General features: G+C 36.1%; 1 protein-coding gene across 1 annotated transcript in view; it reads right to left on the reverse strand.

Annotated features, from left to right (window-relative positions):
* The window catches only part of LOC129226227 (cadherin-99C-like), an 84174-nt gene extending 64532 nt beyond the window's left edge, over positions 1-19642 (reverse strand). Inside the window, exons 1-12 of the mRNA XM_054860826.1 lie at positions 19573-19642; positions 19070-19132; positions 16169-16311; positions 14939-15001; positions 14676-14765; positions 14404-14511; positions 12933-13046; positions 12680-12847; positions 10299-10386; positions 9500-9612; positions 7934-8134; positions 832-969 (exon numbers count right to left, since the gene is read on the reverse strand). Of these exons, the coding sequence (XP_054716801.1) occupies positions 832-969; positions 7934-8134; positions 9500-9612; positions 10299-10386; positions 12680-12847; positions 12933-13046; positions 14404-14511; positions 14676-14765; positions 14939-15001; positions 16169-16311; positions 19070-19132; positions 19573-19642 (1359 nt within the window). The remainder of the gene's footprint in view (positions 1-831; positions 970-7933; positions 8135-9499; positions 9613-10298; positions 10387-12679; positions 12848-12932; positions 13047-14403; positions 14512-14675; positions 14766-14938; positions 15002-16168; positions 16312-19069; positions 19133-19572) is intronic.
* Positions 19643-23810: the final 4168 nt, after the last annotated feature.

The following is a 23810-nucleotide window of genomic DNA, read 5'->3' on the forward strand; positions in this document are numbered from 1 at the left end:
TAATTATATAAGATTAAGAAAGAAACTACGGTAAAGCCTGTGAAGTTGACCACCCTTGTAAGTTGATCACCTGTCTAAGTTGACCGCTTTTTTTAGGCACGGAACAAGCCCTTATCATATTAATCAACCTTTGTAAATTGACCACCTGTTTAAGTTGACCACTAGAGTAGTGCACCGCAAGTGGTCAACTTACGCAGGTTTCACTGTACTCAGTTCCTTGAATACAGGAAGTACGATTTTCCTTAATCGATGTTTATACTCGGAGCTCTTGATTAATCGTTTTTGAATAAACGTAATGGCGCTGTTTGAGGCAAGTTGGTCTACCGCGCATGAGCCAAGTTGATAATGTGCAATAAGATAACTCACAAGTTTCAAGAATTTCTTTTTTTCCAGACACGCTAAAAAATTATCAAAAATGCTTATATCAAGGAAATTCTTCCTGAAATATTCATAACCTGTATTTTGGAGAAGTTAGCCATTCTTATGTTTGCATTAACTGTAAACTAAATTTAAGTTTAACAACAAACTCGAAATTAGTATTTCTTTGTGAGTCTCCTTTAAAAACAACTGTTAAAAACTGCATTTCATTACTTGACTCACATTTGATACAGTTAATACATTTCGACTTTTTTTTTTTTTTCGCAATGAAGAAAGTACGTTAACAAAAATGTTGAAATCAATTTTTCATACGAAAATAGTATTACATGAAATTTTATTTTGGTGCGAAACATTAATAACAAAAATTATACAAACCAAAAATAAAATGTGTATAAACTATACTTGGTCTTCCCTAATAATTTCATTGCAACGTTTTGAACAGCATTGACCTACCTGAAAAGTGTACTTGTTGGGGCTGGGCGGATCTCTGTCAAGATTGGGTTCGTTCACCACCAGGAATCCCTCAGAGTTGACCCGAAAGGACCCGGTCGTCACTTCAAACTCGTAAGACACGGGACCGTCTTCTGCACTCTAAAGAATATCGTTTTAAAAGGATTAGAGTCAGAAGATAAGAAATATAAAGCAAAACTCTTTGGAATGCACTTGGCATATGAGGCAGTGAGAAGCAAGTGGACATTTTTAAGTTTTGAATAAAACGCGTTTAAAAATCAAATCCTAGGTAGGCTTTCATTGATTTTTTTTTTCTAAATCATGCTGTACAGCATCAAATATCAGTGCTACTAGTACCATTTCTTGCCCCAAGAGAGAGAAGAGGTTCACCTACCATCTGTACTGGTTATCTCAAAATTCTTAATTTTGCCACTTACATCCCTTTACTTCTTACTGCCTCATATAATTGTTTATACTGCAATGAAAATAAAATGAACAATAGCAGTACAACAGTCCTTTCAATTCACCCATGACCTTTTGAAAGCAATGTATTTAAGAATAATCCACAAAAATCATTTGTTATCTTTGGTTTAAAGTATATTCAGCTTGCTGAAGGATGTACACTCTAAAAACAACAATTTCAAAAATAACAGAAAAGTACTCAAATTTGAATATATCGCGAGTCAAAATGGCTCCGACTACGTGGTATTCAAATTTCATACATTCAAATACTTATCAAATACTCAAATCAACATGTGTGCTCATTTCTCAGGCATTTGCGCTCATTTTTGAATATGTAATAAATTCAAAACTGAGTATTATGTACTCATTTTTGAGTATGAAATAATTCAGCACACTATTTGAAAACATGGGTACTCATATTTGAAACAAAAGGTTTCAAAAAAATTTGAAAGCATGAATGTATGCTCATTTTTGAAAACTTCATTTTTCTCAGTGAGATGAATAAAGCCACTTTTAATATTCATCGGGAAAAGATATTTCAGAAAGAGGTATAATCTAGCAAAAATTATCACACATATTTCCAGACCTATATTTATGTATATAGAATTTTCAACAAACTTTTTTTTAATACCAAAAACAAGATTATTTCAAAAATTTGACCCGATATCAATAGCATGAAACTTATATTTTGCACATTTAAAATGTATTAACAGAAGGCTCTGAGGATTAATTTTTGTCCGGTCAATTACTCTACGTAATGTGCATACTACATAAAAATATTTTGATAGATTTTATATACTAAACATAACACAAAGGTGCAAACCAAGTAGATCATAGCACGGACAGTGCCATTAAACAATTTTTGAGAGTAACCTGGAATCTTTAAGGGGAACTTAAAATATGACACTGAAAACGAGGAAAAGAAAACAGTGAAAAGCTATTGTCTTGCAGGGGAGACCGGGGCAGATATTCTATAGGGGCACGTATTCCAACGCGCCATAGTTTAAGTGTTTCTCGCTAGGTAGCGACGCTTACCGGACAGTGTGGAATTGCAGCACTGCACACGCCTTCCACGTGATCCTCAGTTCATCAGCAGGCTTTGTCTTGATGGGACGTCAACTTTTGCGGTTTTTCTTCTGGTGAGTAACTTTACAAGCATTTACTTTTTATTAAAAAAAAACATGTATGATACTGTTTTTGTTTCATTGTTAGGACCTAACTTTAAACTATATTTCATTACGGTTCTGATGGCGTGATTGCTTTGTCAAATAGTTTTTATTTTCATATTTAAATATTACAAAAAAAAAATCAAATATGGCGTTGGGGCACGTATTCCAATTCAATACGGGGCTCTCCATAAATGTTTTTTATGTTGGTTTTTTTACCGTTTAACTTTATATTTTTAGCCAATACAGTTTATAATTACAGCATAAAACCACAATTATAAATACTTAAAATTAAATTTTGGATAACTACTTAAGTGATCTGATTTTTTTTCCATAGTATCAAGTCATTCTAACACTGAATTTCATTCTCCAATGTGGTATATCAGATTGACTGAAAATGATGCGCATTTACCGTAAGAAATCAAACCCGGGGAATATACACGCAAGCGCAAATAAATGCAGCTCTTGCAGCAATAAGAAATGGATGTAGTGTTAGGAAAGCTTCTATGGACTTTAATATAAATGCGAGAACATTAAATAACTACGGCCACTAGTTCATTAATGTTCAGTTGGCTCCAGCTGAAGTACCTCAAGTCGAAGTGCCTCAGGCTAAAGTTCCACAAGCCAAAGTGCCTCAAACCGAATTACCGAATTACCACAAGCCGAAGTGCCTCAAGCTAATGACCCTCAAGTCGGAATTCCATAGGCCGAAGTAAAGGCCCATGACCATGTACGACATCCCTTCAATTTTGGCTACACACACACAGCCACCCTTCTAGCAGTCACACCAACAAATATAATGTCTGGATTTAGAGTATCTGGAATATATCCACTCAATCCCATAATTTTCACTGATACAAACTTCATGCCTTCCTATTTCACAGACAGATCGGTTCCAGACGAAGTAAACAATGTTTGCCCAACTACTAACACTTCTGACAATCGTCCAGCCAGTTCCTTTTCAATTATTCTCAATTAACCATGTCAACCATAATTAGGGCTACCAGAAGGTGTTCCTTCTACATCTGAGGACACCCAAGGTGAGAATAACCCACAACCATCTCGCTCGCCGATAGCTAGTTCTTTCCCTCAACCAGGACCGATCCTAGGGTGTCGGCCGCCCGTGTGCAAAGACCTGATGTGCCGCCCCTCAAGAGTAATTTGCATATTTTGACTAATCTTTAACGTCTATATAAATCTTTCTTCAAATTTCTGTACTAAGTTCTAATTTAAAAAGAAAGGAAAAAAAAACAGAAGAATGATGAACTTATAAAAAGGAAGAAAAGTTTTATAATAAGAAACTCCTTAGGTACAATTTATATCTTCTAAGAAAGTAATAGATACTAAAACTTACTAGTCTTAAAAACGCATTTTACAGTCTGTCTTCGGTGACATCAGAGGAAGGACGGAGGAGGGGTAGCGGGGGGGGGGGGGGATTGCTCCGAGAAAATTATAGAAATTGGCGTATGAAAAATAGTTTTAGTTAATCTTTGGTTGTGTTCGGTTGCAAGGACAAAAGAATATATTCAAGGTGAATGGAGAAATTTTCGAAATTGACGTCAAATATCGCAATTTTAGGAACTTTTTCTAGACTTCAGGTGATAGTAATGTTGCAGTTTTCTCCTAAAATTCTTTCAAAATTGAAATCTGTTTGAAGCTATTTTTGTGACCGTAGCGTAGGAATTATCGGCGCTCTTCCCGAAAATTTTCCGAAACTGAAGTTTTAAACAAGCAATTTTGGATTACCTTTGTTGACGTTGCTAGAGGGAGGGATATTCAATCGTCCCCCATCGAAAGTTTTCGAAATTGAAGTTCGCAAATTTAGGCTGTCTTTGGTGACAGTATGGGATTTAGCGACTTTCCTCCGGTATTTTCTCGGCACTATTGTTTCAAAAACCCATTTTTGGCTTATATTTGAAAACAATAGGAGAAACTTGAAAATATTCCGAACCGAAATATTTTTCAGAACTAAAATCCATTATAGGCTATTTTTTTAGAAGGAAGGGTTTTGTGGCTCCCAGGCGGATGTTTCTAAAAGCGCAATTTTATACTATCTTTGGTGACGTTAACGAAACTGGGAAGCTTCGGCTGATCTTAATGGATGTTTTTCGATATTAATATCAGAAAAATACAACTATAGACTTTTGTCCACCTTACCTCGACGACTGATGGGTATGCCATAGCGTGGTAGAAAGTTACATAAGCCAAGCAGTTCTCCTCCGGAATTTTTTAGAAAAAAAGTCCCAAAAACGTATTTTAGGCATTGTTTGATAACGATGGGACTAAGAGCGGGCGGGGCTTCAAGTGTGCCCTCACGAACTGTTTTTTGAAACTGAAGTCAATTTCAGGCGAGTTTAGGCCGGAAGGGTTCTGTGGCTCCGCGGAACCGTCTAAAAACGAAGTTTTGTGGTATAGTGATTGCATTGGAGAAAATGGGGATCCGGGGTCCTTCCTCGAAAGTTCTTGAAACTGGTGTTTGAAAAACGCAACTTTAGTTTGTTTTTGAATAAATTAAGTGAGAGGGAGAGGGATTAGGGGGGGGGCCTCTCTAAAGATGCTAATTGGTACTGTCTTTGGTAGTAATCGCAAAAAGTCCATCACAAAAATTTCGAAAAAGAAATCCGAAAAATGTCATTAAGCAATTTTTGAGGACAGTAGGAAGGGCTGTCCTCTAAAAACACATTTTGGATTTTGGAGCCAACATTTTTAGGCTATGTTTGAATAAGTTAAGGTGGAAGGGGTGAATCAAAGACTTAATAAATAATTTTAATTGTGAATCAGAGACTTAAGATTAGTGGTTCAACCAGCGAAAATTTTCGAAATTTAAGTCCTAGAAACGCAATTTTAAGTTTTCTTTAGTCTCGTCAAGGAGGTCATGACATCCTTTTGGAGCTTCGTTTAAATTTGCTACCCCGGGCAAGAGCTCCGGGCCTGTCCTGCTACCTGATCTGAAACCGGGCAGTTCATTCGGGATTATAATTAGAAAAAAAATCCGTAAAGGGGGGGGGGGGAATTACAAAATTTTAGTTCGTCATTTAGATATGTTTGACTCTCAAAGTTGTTGCAATTTTTCACTTTCTTTCCACGCATCCACGATTGTTGAACACAGAATTTGTTGTTTGAAATGCTTGCGAGAGTATCTAATCAGTATAGCTTTTTTTTTTTTTTTTTTTTTAAATAAATAAAACATGTCTTCATTGTTTAGATCTATAAAAGCTTGGGGGGTAAACATTAGTGGCCGCCCTCGGTGCGTGCTCCTTTTAGAAGGCACCCTTTCATGCTTCATGAGGGGGCCATTTCCAATCTCCCCTGTATCCATGCCTGATTACCGGTTCTGTCAAATTTTGCAACCAAATGAAGCATTGTGTGTAAAGAGAAAATATTAATGGAAAATGAACCAACACAATGTTCCCAAACATTCTATTTTTCTTAAACTATGCTATATTGTCGGGAAATTGACACTTACTTTGATAATTGAACATTTAAAATTCAGCATATTTATTCGACTAATTATAAGTTATCTTGTGAGAAATTCTTGAGGAATTTTTCTTGCTTATAAGAACTACATGATGCGGCTTGCGGCCGCCCCTTGCTTTGGCCGCCCTTGTGCGGTGCACACTCTGCACACCTGCTAGGATCGGCCCTGCCCTCAACAGTATTTTCCATCCCCCCGAAGAAATCAGATCATTTGAAAAGGCTGCCCCTAGGAAAGGCACAGGCAGGGGGAGGTAAAAAAGAAAATCCGCCATTCTAAAGGAGAGAGAGAAACTCCAATCAAAAACGCTCCTCAAACAGAGCAAGAAGCAAAAAAAAAAAAAAAAAAAGTCCAACACGGTCATTTTGAAAAATGAAAAAGGAAATCAAACTGTGAAGCCTCAGCAATTTATTGATGAAAGAAGGGAGAAGAAGATGTTTTGCCGGCTTAAGAAAAATAAAACTAAATATGCCAATGTATCAAATGAGGAAGAAGATGAATACTGTGTTTGCCTATATTGCTTTGAGAACTTTTCTAACTCAAAGCCAAAAGAAAAGTGGATCCAGTGTATTCGCTGCAAGAAATGGGCTCACGTAGCGTTCGTCAAAAAAGAAGACTCTTCGTTTTTTGTTTGCATTAACTGCCACAGTGATATGGAAGATGACTCTGACTAACTTTGATTATATTGTTATAATACATCTTAATGTAATGAATTATTAAGAATGTACCTATTGTACTTACCAATGAATTAGAATATAAATTTTACATTACACTGTATGTTTATTTTACCTTTATTATAGAACATTAAAACTAATTGGAAAACTTGCCCCGACCCAATTTTATATGTTAGAAAACGTGCCCGGCTACGGGGTTGGGTTTCCAACGTGACTTGGTAACAAATATATATTTATTTATTTGAAGTTTTTTTTAATATTTTATATTTCAGTAAAGTTAATACTTAGCCTAAAGTACAAGAATTCAAGGTGTAATCAAAACGTAACAAAATGTTTAAATAAAAAAATAAAAAATATATAAAACAAAAAAAGTTGGAAAACCTGCCCCGGTCTCCCCTATATATCTATTATTTATCTTCCATTGAACTTAACAATAGTCTAGTCAAATTACTCCCAAAAAGGGTAAAATAGTGAGCATTTGGATGTAAAGAAATCAGGTAAAAGCAACGAGAACAAGCTCTCTATTTTGCATTGAAAAGGGGCTCCTTAACACCCTGAAACACGTGAATGCAGTAATCTGCAACTTTCTGCAATGAAACGTTATGTCGTATTTTGAACAACGCTGTGTTTTGGGGTCCCCCTTCTTAACCTACTCTTTCTCAAACCCGACACTCAAATTCGTAGAACCTTTTGGTACGCATTGAGTTTATGATGCTAAACAACTTTGTATAGGTCAAGGTACCTTTTTTTTTAAAAAAAATCACGAACTGCGTATTATCTTCACTTGACCAAAGTTGATCTTGCTCTGTTTTGTCGTCTTACCATTACTAAGAGAATAATTTTAGCTCTTGGTTTAAAATTTATTAAGAGGACAAATTTTCGTCGACATGGTTACAAATCGTTTGTGTTCATTCAACGTATAACTTAAGTAGATTTTGCTTTAAAAGAGGGGGGAGGCAAAACTACGGAATCCGCAAGCGGGACCTCTCCTGAGCGCGGTGGTATCTATACCCTACACAAACACACACATGCCTGCACACATACATACACACACCCCTGCACGCACGCACGCACGCCTAAACACACGCCAACAAACATACACACATACACAAGCCTGTACACAGACGTATACACACACACACGCTTACACACATTCACGTCTACACACATAAAACCCAACGAGTAGGGTCCTATCGCAACTCGTGATTGTGAAAAACATAATTTGAATTCAAGCTGTCGAAAATTCAAATTAAATATTTTGAATGGTGGAGTCAATCCCTAAATTGGCTTAACTATAAAACTGAACGGTAACTATTAACGTAACTCACCAAATCTGCGTCGGTGACCTTGACAGCGAGCGGTACCTTCCCCTCCTTGTCGACGGTGACTGTCGTTCCAATGGCAGAGTTCTCATCCACGTATCCCTCCATGGCCGAAGGTTCAAGCACCGGGGCGTGGTTGTCGACTGCATCGACGTCGATTAATAACTTGGCCGTCGAAAATCGACGCCCGTCTGTTTGTTCCTCCGCCTGTGTGAAGAAAATTTAGATAATGGGAATGTTAAATCTCTTGAAAAGGTAAATACGGCTTAGTAAAAGTTTGTTTTGTATAAGTAGCTCCGGCGGGAGGTTAGTGGTTAAAGCAGTTGACTCGAAGGGTCACGAGCTTGATGCCCGAGACATAAAAGACACGCGAATTGCGTAAATTTGTACTTAAGCGATACCGTCCATGTCGCCAAACCTACACTGGAATTGGCATCTTGGCTATACGTCACCGAATCGTTGCAACTTCATGCTACAAATTTCAATCATTACTTTCGTTTCATAAAGAAAGTTTGCTTCCACTAAATACTTTCTCGCTGCATTCTGAAAATCATCGAGCTTCTTTCATGGTGAAGTCGAAATAAAAGTAATTTTTAATTGCTCGAAGAAGTTTTCTCTTCTTTAGTAAGACATCCGGAGAGGCTTTAACTACTCGACCACATGGTCCTCGCACCTAAAAACCTTAACAGTAGGGAAATTGCAACCTATTAAATGTTCCTATTTTAAGTATTGGATATTGTTAATTGACCCTCAAAACTCAAAAATTCACAATCACCCAATTTTAAAACATCATGATTGATTTTTAACTAATTTTTAAAAAACCTTCGCGCAAAAGTGCGCTCTTTTGAAACGTCACGAGCTTACGTCACAGGGCTCTAGGGGGCAGCCTTCCGCGGAAGATCCCCTTTTGTCGCTACGGACATTTTGAGTGTGCCGATATTTCTATTTTTTAGAAATTTAATAATCCTTTTCAACACACTGTGGAGGCCGGATTCGTTAAAGCACAGTCTAATAATCTTCTTCAAGTAACATCAATGATGGTGTTCGAATATTTCCCAGAGGATGAGAGATTAAATGTTCCATAAACGCGATGCCGAGTGCGTCTTAAACGAAGCCAACTGCACCTTCGTCGGCTTCTCCTTGTCCGCTGAGCGCGGCGGAACAGCGGATGACGTCACTTCCTGAGCCATTTGACGTCACATTCTCTTGAACTTTAAAAACTATTTTTTAAAAAAAAACTAATTATCGTATCGCAAAATTTTTTTTCACCGATGAATAATCCTCAACACTCGAGAATAGCAAAAAAAAAAAATAGTGCTTTTAATCTAAGTGATAAAATTACTCTAACTGTTCATACATGTTATTCTATCATATAAAAATAAAATTGGAAAATCGAAAACTTCCCTATAATCGCGAAACTCGAGAAAATTCGTGAGCGATACGATAATGTGGTTTTTGTTTCTTTATATATCGTTGCTTCAGAGCAACTGTAAGACTACTAATCCCAGAAGCAACATTAATGTGACCTACCGTTGTCCGGTGAGCAAAAACAACAAATTAATTTCCCCGTACCTTAACAATTAGCTGCAAGCTCTTCGTCAACTTCCTGTCCAGTGCTTTTAATTGTCGCACTCTCCCAGATATGGCATCTATTTCGAAATACTCATCGTAAAAAGATGGCGTACCTGAAATTCGAAATAGAGCTGGTTAATAAAAAACATATCATTAAATAAAATTTTGTCAGATTATTACACCATAATATTGCTTCCTGAAAAAAAACACAACTGCAAGGTTCAAATAAACCGATTTCTTATTCGCTTTTCTAATGCAAATTGGAACTTGTTTGAAATGAACAAAAGCATAGGTACAAGAAGAAATCCAGCAGCGTGTTATAGTAGTCAGAGACTGTAACTTATCAGCGATAAATAAAAACTGCAATGGGCAGGTCAATGGTAGTATCTTCAAAAAGGAGCTAAAGGTTGAAAAATTGACTAAAAAAAATGAAATTTCGGGGTTTTTTTTTTTTTTTTTTTTCAAAATTTATTTTTAATGAAAATTAATTAAGCATTTATGGGCGATAAAACTGAAGAAAGACTGCAAAAACGCAAAAAAAAAAAAAAAGAAAGAAAGAAAATAATAAATAAATAAATAAAAGTGGAAAAAATTTGCATTCTGTCGTTTTCCTGGTACGTCGCTATTAGCTGTTGGATACAGTGAGTTTTAACTGGCCAAAAAAAAATGTTCTTCATTTATCGTTTTAATTTTTTGTATTAAACACTCTTCTTAGCCACACTTTCATTCACTGTGAAGCTCTTATTCAAAGTTTTCATTTCAGTGGTTATGTTAGAATATTGAATGTAAAACTTCTCACCATTCACAAAAGAATATCTGACAGCTGCGTTGATGGAATCCCTGTCTTTCGCAAAGATTGCTTCGGGGGACACTTTCAACAGTCCAGCCTACAGTCAAGAAAAAAACAGATAAAATAAATACAAATACAAAAATGACGACCAGCAACAGGCTCTAGGCACAGCTAGACTGGTCCTTGTCAATATACAATCCCCAGTGAAGATCAATGACCCTCTTAAAACTATCTACTCCCTTATTCAGTAAATTACCGCCCTATAGCCAGGGCTAAGGCAGAAATACGTGAAATACACCGCCAGCTCAGTCATTTCCAGCCGAGGACTGCAGTTTCGTGCTTATTAGCACTCATCAGCCCGGCATAGGAAAGTGACTGAGCTGGAGATGGAAAACCTCTTAAGGTGACCTGTCTGGTCAGTGCTAATTCTGTATTAGCTGCCAGTTTGTTTGGCACTCTTGGCTTCCTTAAGAGGTTTTCCATTTCCAGCTCAGTCACTTTCCTATGCCGGGCTGATGAGTGCTAATAAGCACGAAACTGCAGTCCTCGGCTGGAAATGACTGAGCTGGCGGTGTACTTCACGTATCTACTCCCTTGCTCATTACCACCTCTTCCGGTAAGCTGTTCCAAGGTTCCACTACCCTGCTAAAATAATAATTTTTCCTAATATCCATGTTAGCCTGAAATTTAAATAGCTTAAAACAATGACCTGTTTTACCCCTTGTCCTGTTTTCAGTGCTAAACCCCGTAACATCTTTCATTTTAATAAATTTAAACAACTGAATCATGTCCCCTCGGTCTCTTCTTTAATCAAGACTGTACATTTTTAGCATTCTAAGCCTGGAATCGTAGTCGAAATGAGAAAGTCCATTTATTAGCCTTGTAGCCCGCCTTTGAACTCTTTCCAATACATTAAAATCTTTCTTAATCATAAAACATAATAACCTATAAGTTATGTAAGACATAATAACCTATAAGCTATGTAAGACATAATAACCTATAAGCTGTAATTAATACATAATAACCTATAAGCTATGTTTCACGCTGGTCGCGACAACCACGAGATACGTTGTTATTATCCCAGTTGTTATGGATTGAAACCAAAAGTACAAGGTTTCCTTTTTTACGGCATATCGGAATCAAGAAATCAAAAACCAATGATGACCTCCGAAATGCTGCGACAAAGCTTCTGTCGCTGTCGCAATAGGTATGCTCACAGTCTAATAGCATTACCAAACTAAAATATCAGAAACCTTTTCAGGACATTTCGAATCCTTTAAAAGCTGAATCTTTTTTTTTTTTTTTTTTTTTCAAAGAACGTTGATCAGAAGGGAAAACGACCGTACAGTAATATTGCGCATCTTTATAGTAAATAATGCATAATATTTTATGTTGCATAAAGAAATATCGCAGAGAAAGTAATAAAAGGTTAAGAAAAATAAGTTTCAATTGCACTTTGCATAAAATAAGACTTTCAAAACTGTTATATTGTTCAGAACAGTTTCAGAACTGTTATCAAAATGCATCATGCGTCATTATTTTTGTGCATCATATAACTTCTTAAGTTCATTGTTGACTCTGCAATAAAACTTAATATAAATTTTAATACAGTACACAAGGTTTATAAAACTCAACTAGTGGTACCCGCAAGGCTTTGCCCGTAATAGAAAAATTAAAAAGTCTTTTGGTTCGCCTGTATATTTACAAATAATGTATCTTGAATTTTCTCGCCAATTGACTTGTGCCCATGTTACGGTTCCACGTTATAATAATTTCGTAATTTACTCGTCCATCTTATGATAATTTTGTTCTTGAAATTGGAATAGAAAAAGAACCACATCGAATTTTCGAAAAATCGCTTCAAGGTGCACACCCCCATGCTACAAACTAACTTTGTGCCAATTTCATGAAAATCGGCCGAACGGTCTAGGTGCTATGCGCGTCACAGAGATCTCTCACAGACAGAGAGACTTTCAGCTTTATTATTAGTAAAGATGAACAGTACCATTACATTTTAAAAACATTTTGCCTAAGTACACTAAATAATTACTTAAACAAGCAATTTTTTAGGGATTTATTATTTGCTACAGATATTTCTCATATACTATAAATTGTAATGACAACTTCGGTAATAAAATTGTAACATACGAAAGAAATAAAACACTCTTGAAACATCTTATAATTTTTAAAGAAAATGTCAATGTTCTATTAAAAAAATGCAGATATTTTGAAGAATTTTCGTCGAGCATTCGTCGGACTTATAACAAATGGGCATATGTACAAATAACATGATGCTATTTATGAGTAAGAAATATTTTTTTTTTTAATCAAAAAAATAATTGTCCACTTTCCACTGAAGAACGTTTATCAATACTTTCGTCCTAACTCACCATAATTCCACTAGTCACGTGAGCTCGGTATTCCGGGTTCACACAGACTCCGTTGACTAACGCGCATGCGTCGTAGACAAAAGCTGGATCTTGATCATCTCCGTCAGATACGTGAATGGTCAATGTAGTTGTAGCTGTTAAACGGTGACTAGAATCTAGAGGTTTGTCCTGTGGATATTTTTGAAAAACATAATTATCTGTTTATTTTTCACTTATCACTTCGTACTGTTTATGAAAAATAATTAATTATTACCATGGCAAGGATGGTGAGGTAGTACGTTCTTGTTCTCTCATAATCCAGTGTCCTCTTCACCGTCACCAGTCCCTGATGAGGTAGATTGATGGCAAAATAAGGAAATCCATCCTTCTGCAAAAGTAGAAAAGAAACCTCATTATTTTCATGTAATTTTGAGGAGAGAAATAGTGCCTAAGACACATCAATAATCCCCTAAAGATAAATTAAACCTTACGAATAAGATTTAATTAGACTGCTAATTTCTATACATATTTAAAATATGATTAAAGTGAAATATAATTCGAATTGGTAACTAAATTTCGATCGATAGTTGGGGGGGGGGGACTAAAAGTTATATCTAAATCCAGCATGTTAGCTAGAGTCTAGGGTCAGTTGCATCTGACCCTAGACTCTACGTTCCAGTACTGACTCTTCTTTACCAGTGAACTTTTTCCACAGTTCACTGGTTGGGAACGTCATCGCGCTGCTGCACCTATAATTATGTTTCTCTAGACACTAGTAACAATTTTGTGTTCGAGGCCTGATTTACCAATAATTTCTTGAGTTCGAAAAAGATACTGAACATATAGAAAATTATACAACATATGGCTCTTATTTATTTGTTACAGTGTTTAAAATTAAGAGCTATGCATAAAGTGAGTATCAATACAGCATTTAACATCAAAAGTCATTTTTTGTCATCTAGTATTTCGTTGTGGAAGTAAGAGGAAGATATGTCAAGCCTACAGTAAACAAAATTTCTAAATAGGGCCTCAACAGAAAAATATCATTCGAGGGCCAACAAGAGTTTTAATTTTGAAAAATGTTAACTTTGAAGAATTCTACGAAGAACAGATTATACATGGAGTTCTTCGATGCCATATCCACAGAACCTAAATAACAACCATTGAAAGAAAAAATTTAGCTTATGAAATTTACGAAGCTGTGGTTCGCACGACTAAAACAGAAAGCACACACAAAGAAATCAACAAAAATTACAAAAACTTAGAAGCCAGGAAATCTGTTAAGACTCCAGAAAAATCATTTCTAAGTTCTCAAGTCAATTCAGTGTAACTTAGCATCTGGGAAATTTCAGTTCTGCAGAGGTGCCCCCCCCCCCCTAAGATTAAGGACACACCCTCTCCCCCAAAATATCGCAATGGAAACCCCTTCATAAGCAAGAACCTTCTAAAAAAGGAAAAAGATACCCCTTAAACCAACCCCCCTAAACATTCCAAAGGCGCAGCCTTCGCCATGAGCCCCCCTGAATTCTGACAGAACTACTCACCAAGGTTTCTGTAAGTCACCCAAGTGACTTGGAGCTCGAGATTTGTCCCAACCTTACCGTACATATCCATTAACATTCCATTAGTAATGTTTTTATAGATAAGAAATATAATTTTTGAGAAAGTAATTTAAGTGTCGGAAATTTGTTCCAACAGAAAGTGGATTCTTTTTGAATTTGAATAGAAAAAGTTTTAGTAAATACCTCTGTGGCATCCCCAGGGGCTGTGTAATATTCAACTAGACCATTGCTGTCAGAGTCTGCATCAGTTGTGGAGAGATCCCGGAAGATGGTCGTGCCAACTGGCGCCATCTAAGAAGAAAGACAATCGGATTACTAATAAAATATTTAACAGTTAGTAATCAGAATTTAATGTCAGAAATCAACATTTAAAGAATTGCATTCAGCAAAATTCAGGAGAAGATTAAAACGTCAAGTTTTGAATTAGGTTGCACTAGTTGTTCTACTTCAATTACCTCGGACACTGAGGTTTCGTAAGACCTGGACTTAAAGAGAGGAGGGTTGTCGTTGATGTCGCCGATTCGAATCACAACAGGAATGTTCCTCTGCAAAAAGAAGAAAAAAGAACTTTTATTCGTACTTTAACAACGTGATTTCTTTCAAGATGTTTGAAAGTTCAGGCATACAAATGACGAAATGAAAGTTTTTCAAAATGCAGTTATTCTAATGAAAAGCAAAAAGGTAATATTTATTACATTTTTTGCTAGATGTTACTTACCTGAATCCTCGTTATGACATCCGTACAAGAAATTTGCAAACGAACCATATTTAGCTTGCCATCCTAAAAGAAAAGAAATCATAAGATTTGATTTCCGACAGCGAAACAAATACAAACAGGAATTTGACTCTAACGGTGCTGTTAGTAATAAATCTAAGGTGGTGCTTTGCCAGTATGTTACCAAGGAATGCCTAAAGAAAGGTTTCTGAGCTGGCGCGAATATTGGAGGTCTGAACTGGTTCAGTACGCCATGAGTGAAAAGGAGGTGCATACGTTTCTCTCGCATCATTAGTAAATTTCTCACAAAAGGAGTCCCCAACCCTTCTGAAATTTTGAGGCAGAATCACTCACAAATTGTGGGGAAACACTTTCACACTCCAGTGTATGGGTGGGCTAAATGCATACGTTTCTCTCGTATCATTAGTAAATTTCTCACAAAAGGAGTCCCCAACCCTTCTGAAATTTCGAGGCAGAATCACTCACAAATTGTGGGGAAACACTTTCACACTCCAGTGTATGGGTGGGCTAAATAAAATTGTGGCAGGAGGAGAGGTTGTAGAAAACAAACCTGAGGAAAGGAATCCGTGTACAAGCATCACTGCAGAAAACATTGTTTCCAATAGTGATATATTGAATGAGGACAGCTAATGCAGGCAATTAATGTCACCTTTGGATGAAGCACAAACTGCGTATCGCAACACGTAACACCGGCAAAAGATACGTAACACCATTCGTCTTCATGAAAAGGCAAGACCTTGACAACTGCTGTAACGCTGCAAAAATTAGAAGGAATTTCAACTGACACCTCAAGGAGCCCTCTCTGTATAATCCAGAGTTTTTGACAATAAGCTTCAATCCAGCACGATTCCTAGTCTAATCCAAAGCTAAAGTACCTCATTTTATATGCAGGATTCCACCTGAAAAGAGGAAATTTGGGAAACATTCTGAAACTATTCTAATCTAAACCCCAGTTTTTGATTCCATTCATATCATGATCGACACTATTCATTTGATTACCCCATCGCTTTTTGTAGAATAAGATGAATATTCATCTCTAACATAGTCGATCGTGATCGATTCGATCGAATTCTATCTACCAGTAGCGCAGCGAAAAATTACCTTCTACGTGGGGTGAAGGAAATTTATGGCCGCACAGCTGGTCCAGAGAGTTCGATGAAATTCACGAACAATTGTGTTAAGAGATGAATATGACCCTAAATGTGAACTTACGTCTCTGTCGATGGGCCTCTTCAGCCTGAGCCGCTTCCCTTCGATGAAGAACTCATCTGCAGTGGTCGTTTGAATTGCCAACTCCACTGCAGGAGGAGCACCGCGTATGGGCAATTCGGCTGGCACTGTCTCCTGGTCCATCTCTGCAATAACATAAGAAACTATACATAAAAAGTAGTCGAAAACTTTGTACTGCATAGTGAATAAAACACGACAACGTATATAAAGTACAAATTGAGAATGAAAAAAGGTTAAAAAACCAGCAAACAGCTCTTTCGGCACTCTAAAATACAAGTGCCATCATCAGTGCATTAAAAACGAAGACAGGTTCACCCGACTAAAACACAGTCGAGGCGAACATTGGAATGAGAGACGAGTTGTAAAAGATATGAGAACAGTACCGGAAACGATGACGTCAAGGTTACGTCAGAACTCAGGAGGACAGTTGCACTCAGTAGAAAACGTCAAGGACAAAAAATAAATCAAAAATGTCTAGCACTCCCCCCTTTTCCTAATGTTTGGAAGTCTGTTTTTTGATTTATTTTTTGTCCTTGACGTTTTCTACTGAGTGCAACTGTCCTCCTGAGTTCTGACGTAACCTTGACGTCATCGTTTCCGGTACTGTTCTCATATCTTTTACAACTCGTCTCTCATTCCAATGTTCGCCTCGACTGTGTTTTAGTCGGGTGAACCTGTCTTCGTTTTTAATGCACTGATGATGGCACTTGTATTTTAGAGTGCCGAAACAGCTGTTTGCTGGTTTTTTAACCTTTTTTCATTCTCAATTTGTACTTTATATACGTTGTCGTGTTTTATTCAATAAGAAACTATATTTAGGGTCATTTGGGGTAAAAGGAGTCATGGGATAAATGGAAACAAACTTTACTCCCACACTTGTGATTTTTTTTTTTTTTTTTTGAAATTAAACAGTTAGTGAATTAAGACTACAGGGTTGCTAACCTCGGAGGAACAATTTGAGGAGCACCTGCGGTGATTTTGAGGAGTAATTTTAAAATTTGCGGAGCCGTTCGGTATTTTGTATAAAAATCAATAAAAATAACTAAAACAGCTTGTCTAAAATTGTTTTAAAGCTTAAATAATCATTTTCAGAAGTAGTATAAAAATAACTATTTTCAAATTAATAAAACAGTTCCAAACACTATTTAAATCTTTGAGTAGAATAATCTTTAATTTCACATATTTACATGTTTGACATGATAATAGCAAAATATAAGCTTGAAAACGTTCATTCGGGAAAAGCGGAGCAAAATAACTTCCTCGTGGAGCCGCGGAATTTCGCCATTTTTGCGGAGCAACTCCGAAAAATGGCAAGAAGTTTTCAACCCTGTTAAATAACATAAAGTAGACAGTCTGAGAATTCGGTATCTTTCCAAACAAGTGTGTGTAGGCGTCATCATTCTTTGAAGAAGACACTGTGAAAGAAGCTCATTTTTGAAATTTAGTGAAATTGCATTTTACTCTCCAGCAGGACTACAAAGGAGAAATAATTGCTTTAAACAAGTTTTTATTGTCATGTACCGTAAGCAACAATCGATCGAAGCTCTACACTGTAAGAAAAGCTCCGAAACACTTCTGGAAAATTCTGGGCTGCGAATGAGCCTAATTTTTGCCAGTATTAATTATGCCTGGCAGAAACAGGAAAATTTCTCGCAAAAAGTCACTAACCTTTCTAAAACTACACTGGAATATTTCTGAAGAGTTCAGAAACTCCAAATATTTCCTAAACCTTCACTTGGAATATCTCTTGGAATATTTCCCTAAGTTTTGAGTTGGAGGTGACCTCAAGGTATCCTACACACGAAGCGGTAAGTTGAACCAACTTCTCGAAAAAGTTGCCTATCAACAAGTTGATTGGTGTTTTCCTTTGTCTTCACACGAGGCAACTTAATTGAATTAACTTTTCTTCTAATACTAATTTATTAGAGCAGATGCTTCCCAACCCTGTTAAAACTGAACAGAGTTGACTCCACTAGTTCACTCGTGTGTGGAGCAAACGCTTGGCAATATATCCCAGATGAGTTGAACCAACTAAAAATCGAATTCAACTCATTGGGATGAGAATAGAAGCGGCACATACGCCTGATGAGTTGACTACCGTGTGAAGGATGTTGGGTGGCATATAAACAACCTTTACTCTGCTAGAGATCATGTAAAATTTTGGAGACTGCTGATTGGCTACCTCGTGAAAACGTCATAAATTTTCTGAAAACCTTGTTTTTCAAGTTCTAATTATGGCTTCATTTTGAGACAAGTGGACATGTCTTCTGGACATTATTCGAAGGGAAGGGCACAATTAAAAACATTCAAACGCGATATCTGAACTTCCGAGGAATGAAATTAGTTCAATCTGTTGGATGGGCAAAGAACGTGACTGACACATTTGCACCGACTGACCAGTCAGAAGTCCTAAAACTATTACAAGGTCCCTAGCTGAGTAAAGGTTGCTTATATGCTGTCGGGTGACTGTCACTTTTCCACCTGATTACACATCTTAATCCGTTCGACCGTCAACTAAGAAGCCTCCTGTGAAACAGCCCTAAAAACTCCACTTCTGATTGCACCCAAAGCTTATCCCGCCCGGTTTCTTTTCATTACTTGCAAAAAATATTAATGGAATAGGAAATAAGATAAAATAATATAAAACAACAGAAGAGTAGTAGCAAATGAAAATTTGAGATTAAAATTAAGAGAAATCTGAAAGAGTTACAACTTTTCTCATACAAAAGGAACCTTCAAAAATATTACGCTTTCCACCATTTCTTATTTGATATCAACTTTAAATAAATTGAACATTTCTAATTAAAAAATTAATTTTGTAGGATGTTTCTCCAATTCTACATAAATAAATTACGTGTATAATAGGTATATGGAAATACTTACGGTTTCCTCTGCTTTCCAATATATCCATTATGATAACACTCTCACCAGTCTCGATTTCACATTCTAAGGGAAAGAATTTATTATCATTATTATCATTATTATTATTATTATTATTATTATTATTATTATTATTATTATTATTTAGAGTGTGTGTCTTCAGTTTTAAATAGAAATCGGTGTTTTCTTATTTCAGCAGTATTTTCAATTATAATACGATGAAAAGGTTTTTGCTCACTAATTGTTCAAAAAATATTTCTTTATAAAATTATTAATCGTAAAAAATAGTTTTATTAATTGTAAAAAAAGAACAGTTTACGCATCCTGAAATGCGCTCGAACAACATAAACATTGTTATAAAATACATCTACGTTAAACTTAAAATTAATTTTATGAATGTTTTTTTTTTCTATTTTATTCACAAAAAGTAATGCAGAAATCGAAAGTGCAAAGTACAACTACAAATTTATAATATTTATTAAACTAAGCAAGCTGTTAATACTTACGTCCTATGCATATGTGCAGAAATAAGCAAAAGGAGGAGAGAAATATTAGAAACCGCTCTGGTGCTGCCATCTCTTGATTACACCTGAAAAGAGAAACGGACGGCATTAGGTGAGACCAAGAGAACCTCTTGCACATTCAGGGACTTCGCAAAAAAGCCTCATTCGGCAAATTGTACCGACAATTCGTCAAATTTCGAGACAATATTGCAACATACCGATACTTTTTTTATAGTGTTTAAAATATTTATTAATGATGTTGATGCCTAATCTGTCTTCCTATTGGATGTTTGGTCGCCTTATCTGAAGAAAGATGGTCGCCTTATCTGAAGAAAGATATTTTTGTATTGGAAAGGGTTCAAAGAAGGGTAACTAAATTAGTAAGGGGACTCTCAGATTTAGATTATGATACCAGACTTAATAGGCTTAACATGTATAGCCTGGAGCAAAGGAGAGTCAGAGGGGACATGATTCAGTTATTTAAATTTATCAAATGAAAGATTTAAATGGATTAAATTTTTGCGGGGAAAGCAGAACAAGGGGTCATTGTTTTAAGCTATTTAAATCTCAGGCTAACTTGGAAATCAGGAAAAACTACTACTTTAGCAGGGTCGTGGGCACTTGGAATAGCTTACCGGAAGAGGCGGTAATGAGCAAGGGAGTGGATAGCTTTAAGAGGGCCATTGATCTTCATTGGGGACTAATTAATTGACTAGGACCAGCCTAGCTGGGCCCAGTGCCTGTTGCTGGTCGTCACATTTGTATTTGTATTTGTATTTGTATTTGTAATGTAGTTACGGTGTGTGCGTGTATGCTCGTATTTCACCAATCGCTGAAATTCGGAATTTCATTAAGTAAAAGAAGTGCTCCTAACTAAAATTTTTGGTGGGAGGGAAATTTTCAATATAGCAAAAGAAATTCTGAATTTTAACGATTGATAAAATGTAAGAAAGCACACATATCATACAGCCATGGACATGTAATGAGAAGTAACATTGGGCATTTTTAAAAATTCTTAAAAAGAAAAAAAAAAAAAAACAATAGATCAGCAATATTTTCTTCGAATTTGCCAAATATTCAGCAAAATTTGGTGAATGAATATTTTCTGGAAGTAGAGAAATGTTTGAAACGCAAAAAAACAAAGAATCGAAAAATCGGAGTCTTGTATGCATATTTATAAATAAAAAAAACAAACACACTTCCGTTTCATGGTGTCGCACACTGAGCGTAACTTCCGGTGCTTGCTTTAATCACGCTCTCGTTGCGCCAAAAGAGGTGTAAAACAAGAAATCTATTTAGAAAATACGGAAGAAGCGGAGAAGATTAAAAACTTCATCTGTTACAGTTAATCTTTCGTAATGCGATTACGTCATGAGACAGTTTTTTCGTTGAAGTGTTGACATAAGCTTTAGCAGCTGTCGATAGTTACAGTTTTATTGCAACTTTCGTAGCGAGGTACGTTGAGCTAGTTTTAAATTAAGTCGCGCCAAAACAAATAATTATTTTGGCACTAAAAAAATAATTTCTGCACTGACAAAATGCGTGCGTACCTTTTTTAATTAAATAAAGAATTTAATAAATGCTGTTTTGAGCGCAGTAGCATAACTATGGGGTGTACGCCATTGGCGAACAAAAGAAATTGCGATCCCCCCCCCCCCCCAAGTCGCCCCTGGAACACTTTGATTAATTGATTCGACAAATAGGAGGCAGCATTGTAATTTTTACTTTCTTCTATATCTAATATATAGAAAAAAGTATTGGATTCGTGCAAATTTTCGAATTTCAAATTTTGACGGATTCGAACGTTTTGAGGTGTGCTGAGTCCATTTCGACTATTTTTGGAAAATGTCTGTCTGTCTGTGTCTATGTGTGTGTGTATATGTGTCACGTCTGTGTGTAACCAGTTTTTTGTGGTCGCTCTACAGCAAAAACTACCGCATGAAATCGAACGAAATTTGGTACACATATGTGAACTTGTGCCCATTGGTTTTTGGTGCGAATTCCTCCAAGGGGGGTGGAGCAATGGGACGTTTTTTGAGTTTTGCTCGATTGCTATTCCCCAGGAAGTAACTGGCGGAATCAGACAAAATTTGGTCCATATGTTGTCCCTAACAGGTACAGATCCTGATTCAATTTTGGTGTCAATAACTCAAACGGGGGTTGAGCTATAGAACGTTTTTTGCCGTCAATTGTGACTGCTGTATCTCAATAAAAAATGAACGTAATCAAACAAAAATTTATCGACAAGTAGCCCTTAGAGGGTATAAGAAATGATTCTATTTTGGTGTCAACAGCTAAAAAGGGGGGTGGCGCAATCGAACGTTCTTTTTTTTCCATTGTGAGTGCCATATCTCAAGAAGTAATGCTACGTTATGGATGAAATTTGGAATAATTATGAATCCATATGTAAACAGGCGTTGGTTTAATTTTGGCGCCAATCGCTTAAGGGGGGGGGGCTGATTTTTTTTTTATTTGTGTGAATAAAAATAGCTTTTTAATTGCAACAATAAGAAAGATAAATCGTAACAGACTGTCGTCTGCGTTCAGCTCGTGCTTTTAATTGCATGGAAATGATCCGAAATATTATCTCAATGATTTAAAATTTTTAACTGTTGCCATCTTGTGTTTGTTAACAAAAAAATATTTATAATTAATTCAAGCAAGGCTTTTGAAATAACTTTCAATTTTCGCTCTTTGCTTTGCTTTTGCGATAATTCAGACATTGGGATGGTCATCTAGTTTTTGCATGTGTAATTTTGTTTTTGTGGGGAATATTGCTTCCTCGTCAAGCATGGCGAGGGTTTAGAAAAAAAAAAAGAAAGATATAGAAGAAAGTTTCGTGATGGCCACAACATACTAGTTTTTTCTTATTTTCTTTTTTAGAATTGTTTTCAATGATGCCCAATGTATTTTCTCAGTAAATGTTATGTACGTGTATATATATTTTATACCCCCTTCTAGCTCTTTTTTTTTTGCGAGGTTTTTTTTTTTTTTTTTTTTTTTTTTTTTGAGCAATCACGATTGCTTATTGCTTTCATTTGACTGTTTTGATGTGCTATCATTTTATTTTCCCACCGCCACCCTCCGCACCATCACCGTCGACCGGTTCCTCACGATGCTGCTCCTATAGCGAAAGCCGTCTCTAGGTTGCATCCATGTCCTACACACACGCGCATACATACACAACTACACACACACACGCGCACATACACACACATACACACGCATACACGCACACACAAACACAAACAAACACATACACACACATACACGCACACACAAACACACACACAAACACATACACAAACACATACACAAACACATACATACAGACACCTACACATACACACACACAAAAACATACACACACACATACACACAACTACCCACACATTCATGCCTGCACAAAGACACAAACACATATGCCTACATACACATACACATACCCCCTACACACAAACACACACACAAATACACACGCCTACATACACACACTCGTGATTGCGAAAAACATAATTTGAATTCAAGATTTCAAAATTCAAATTAATTTTTCTTTTTTTTTTTTAATTTAAAGCATATTTCAAATTTTATGATCAAAAAAAAGAAAACTTTAATTTTTTTTAATAAGTCGAAATGTCGCCCTCTGGCGAGAGTCACTCCTGCCAACCCCTAATTTGAGCGTAAAGGCCAAAATAAGATAATTTTTCTTCTTCATCCTTTTGCATTTTATATTTTTATTTTTCAGTTTCGCTTTTCTACATTTTGTATTTGTACATTTTTCTATTTTATCCTTTTGCATTTTATATTTTTATTTTTCAGTTTCACCTCTTCACATTTTGTACTTGTACATTTTTCTATTTTATTCACTTGCATTTATATTTTTATTTTCACCGTTATACATTTTGTATTTGCACATTTTTGCATTTTACCTTTTTATATTTTACTTTCTTAGATTATCATTTTTACATTTTATGACCTGATTACCTCTCTTCATGTGTTAGTGCTAATTGCGCTATCTATGCACACTCTAGTAAAGGAATTTTTCCGTGTTAAAGAGCTACTACTAAAACTTTTTTTAAAAAGTGTTTTAATAATAGTCAAAAACAAAAATGAATTTGCAGTTCCAGAGCTTGATTAAGTTTCCTCGTGGTGATTTAGGAAATTAACCAGAGAGGTAATATATTTCAATTTGTGCAGACAAAGGAGATGTCTCATTGGACAGATCATATCCTACGTAAACG

Source organism: Uloborus diversus, chromosome 7 (assembly GCF_026930045.1).
Source record: "Uloborus diversus isolate 005 chromosome 7, Udiv.v.3.1, whole genome shotgun sequence".
NCBI lineage: Eukaryota > Metazoa > Arthropoda > Arachnida > Araneae > Uloboridae > Uloborus > Uloborus diversus.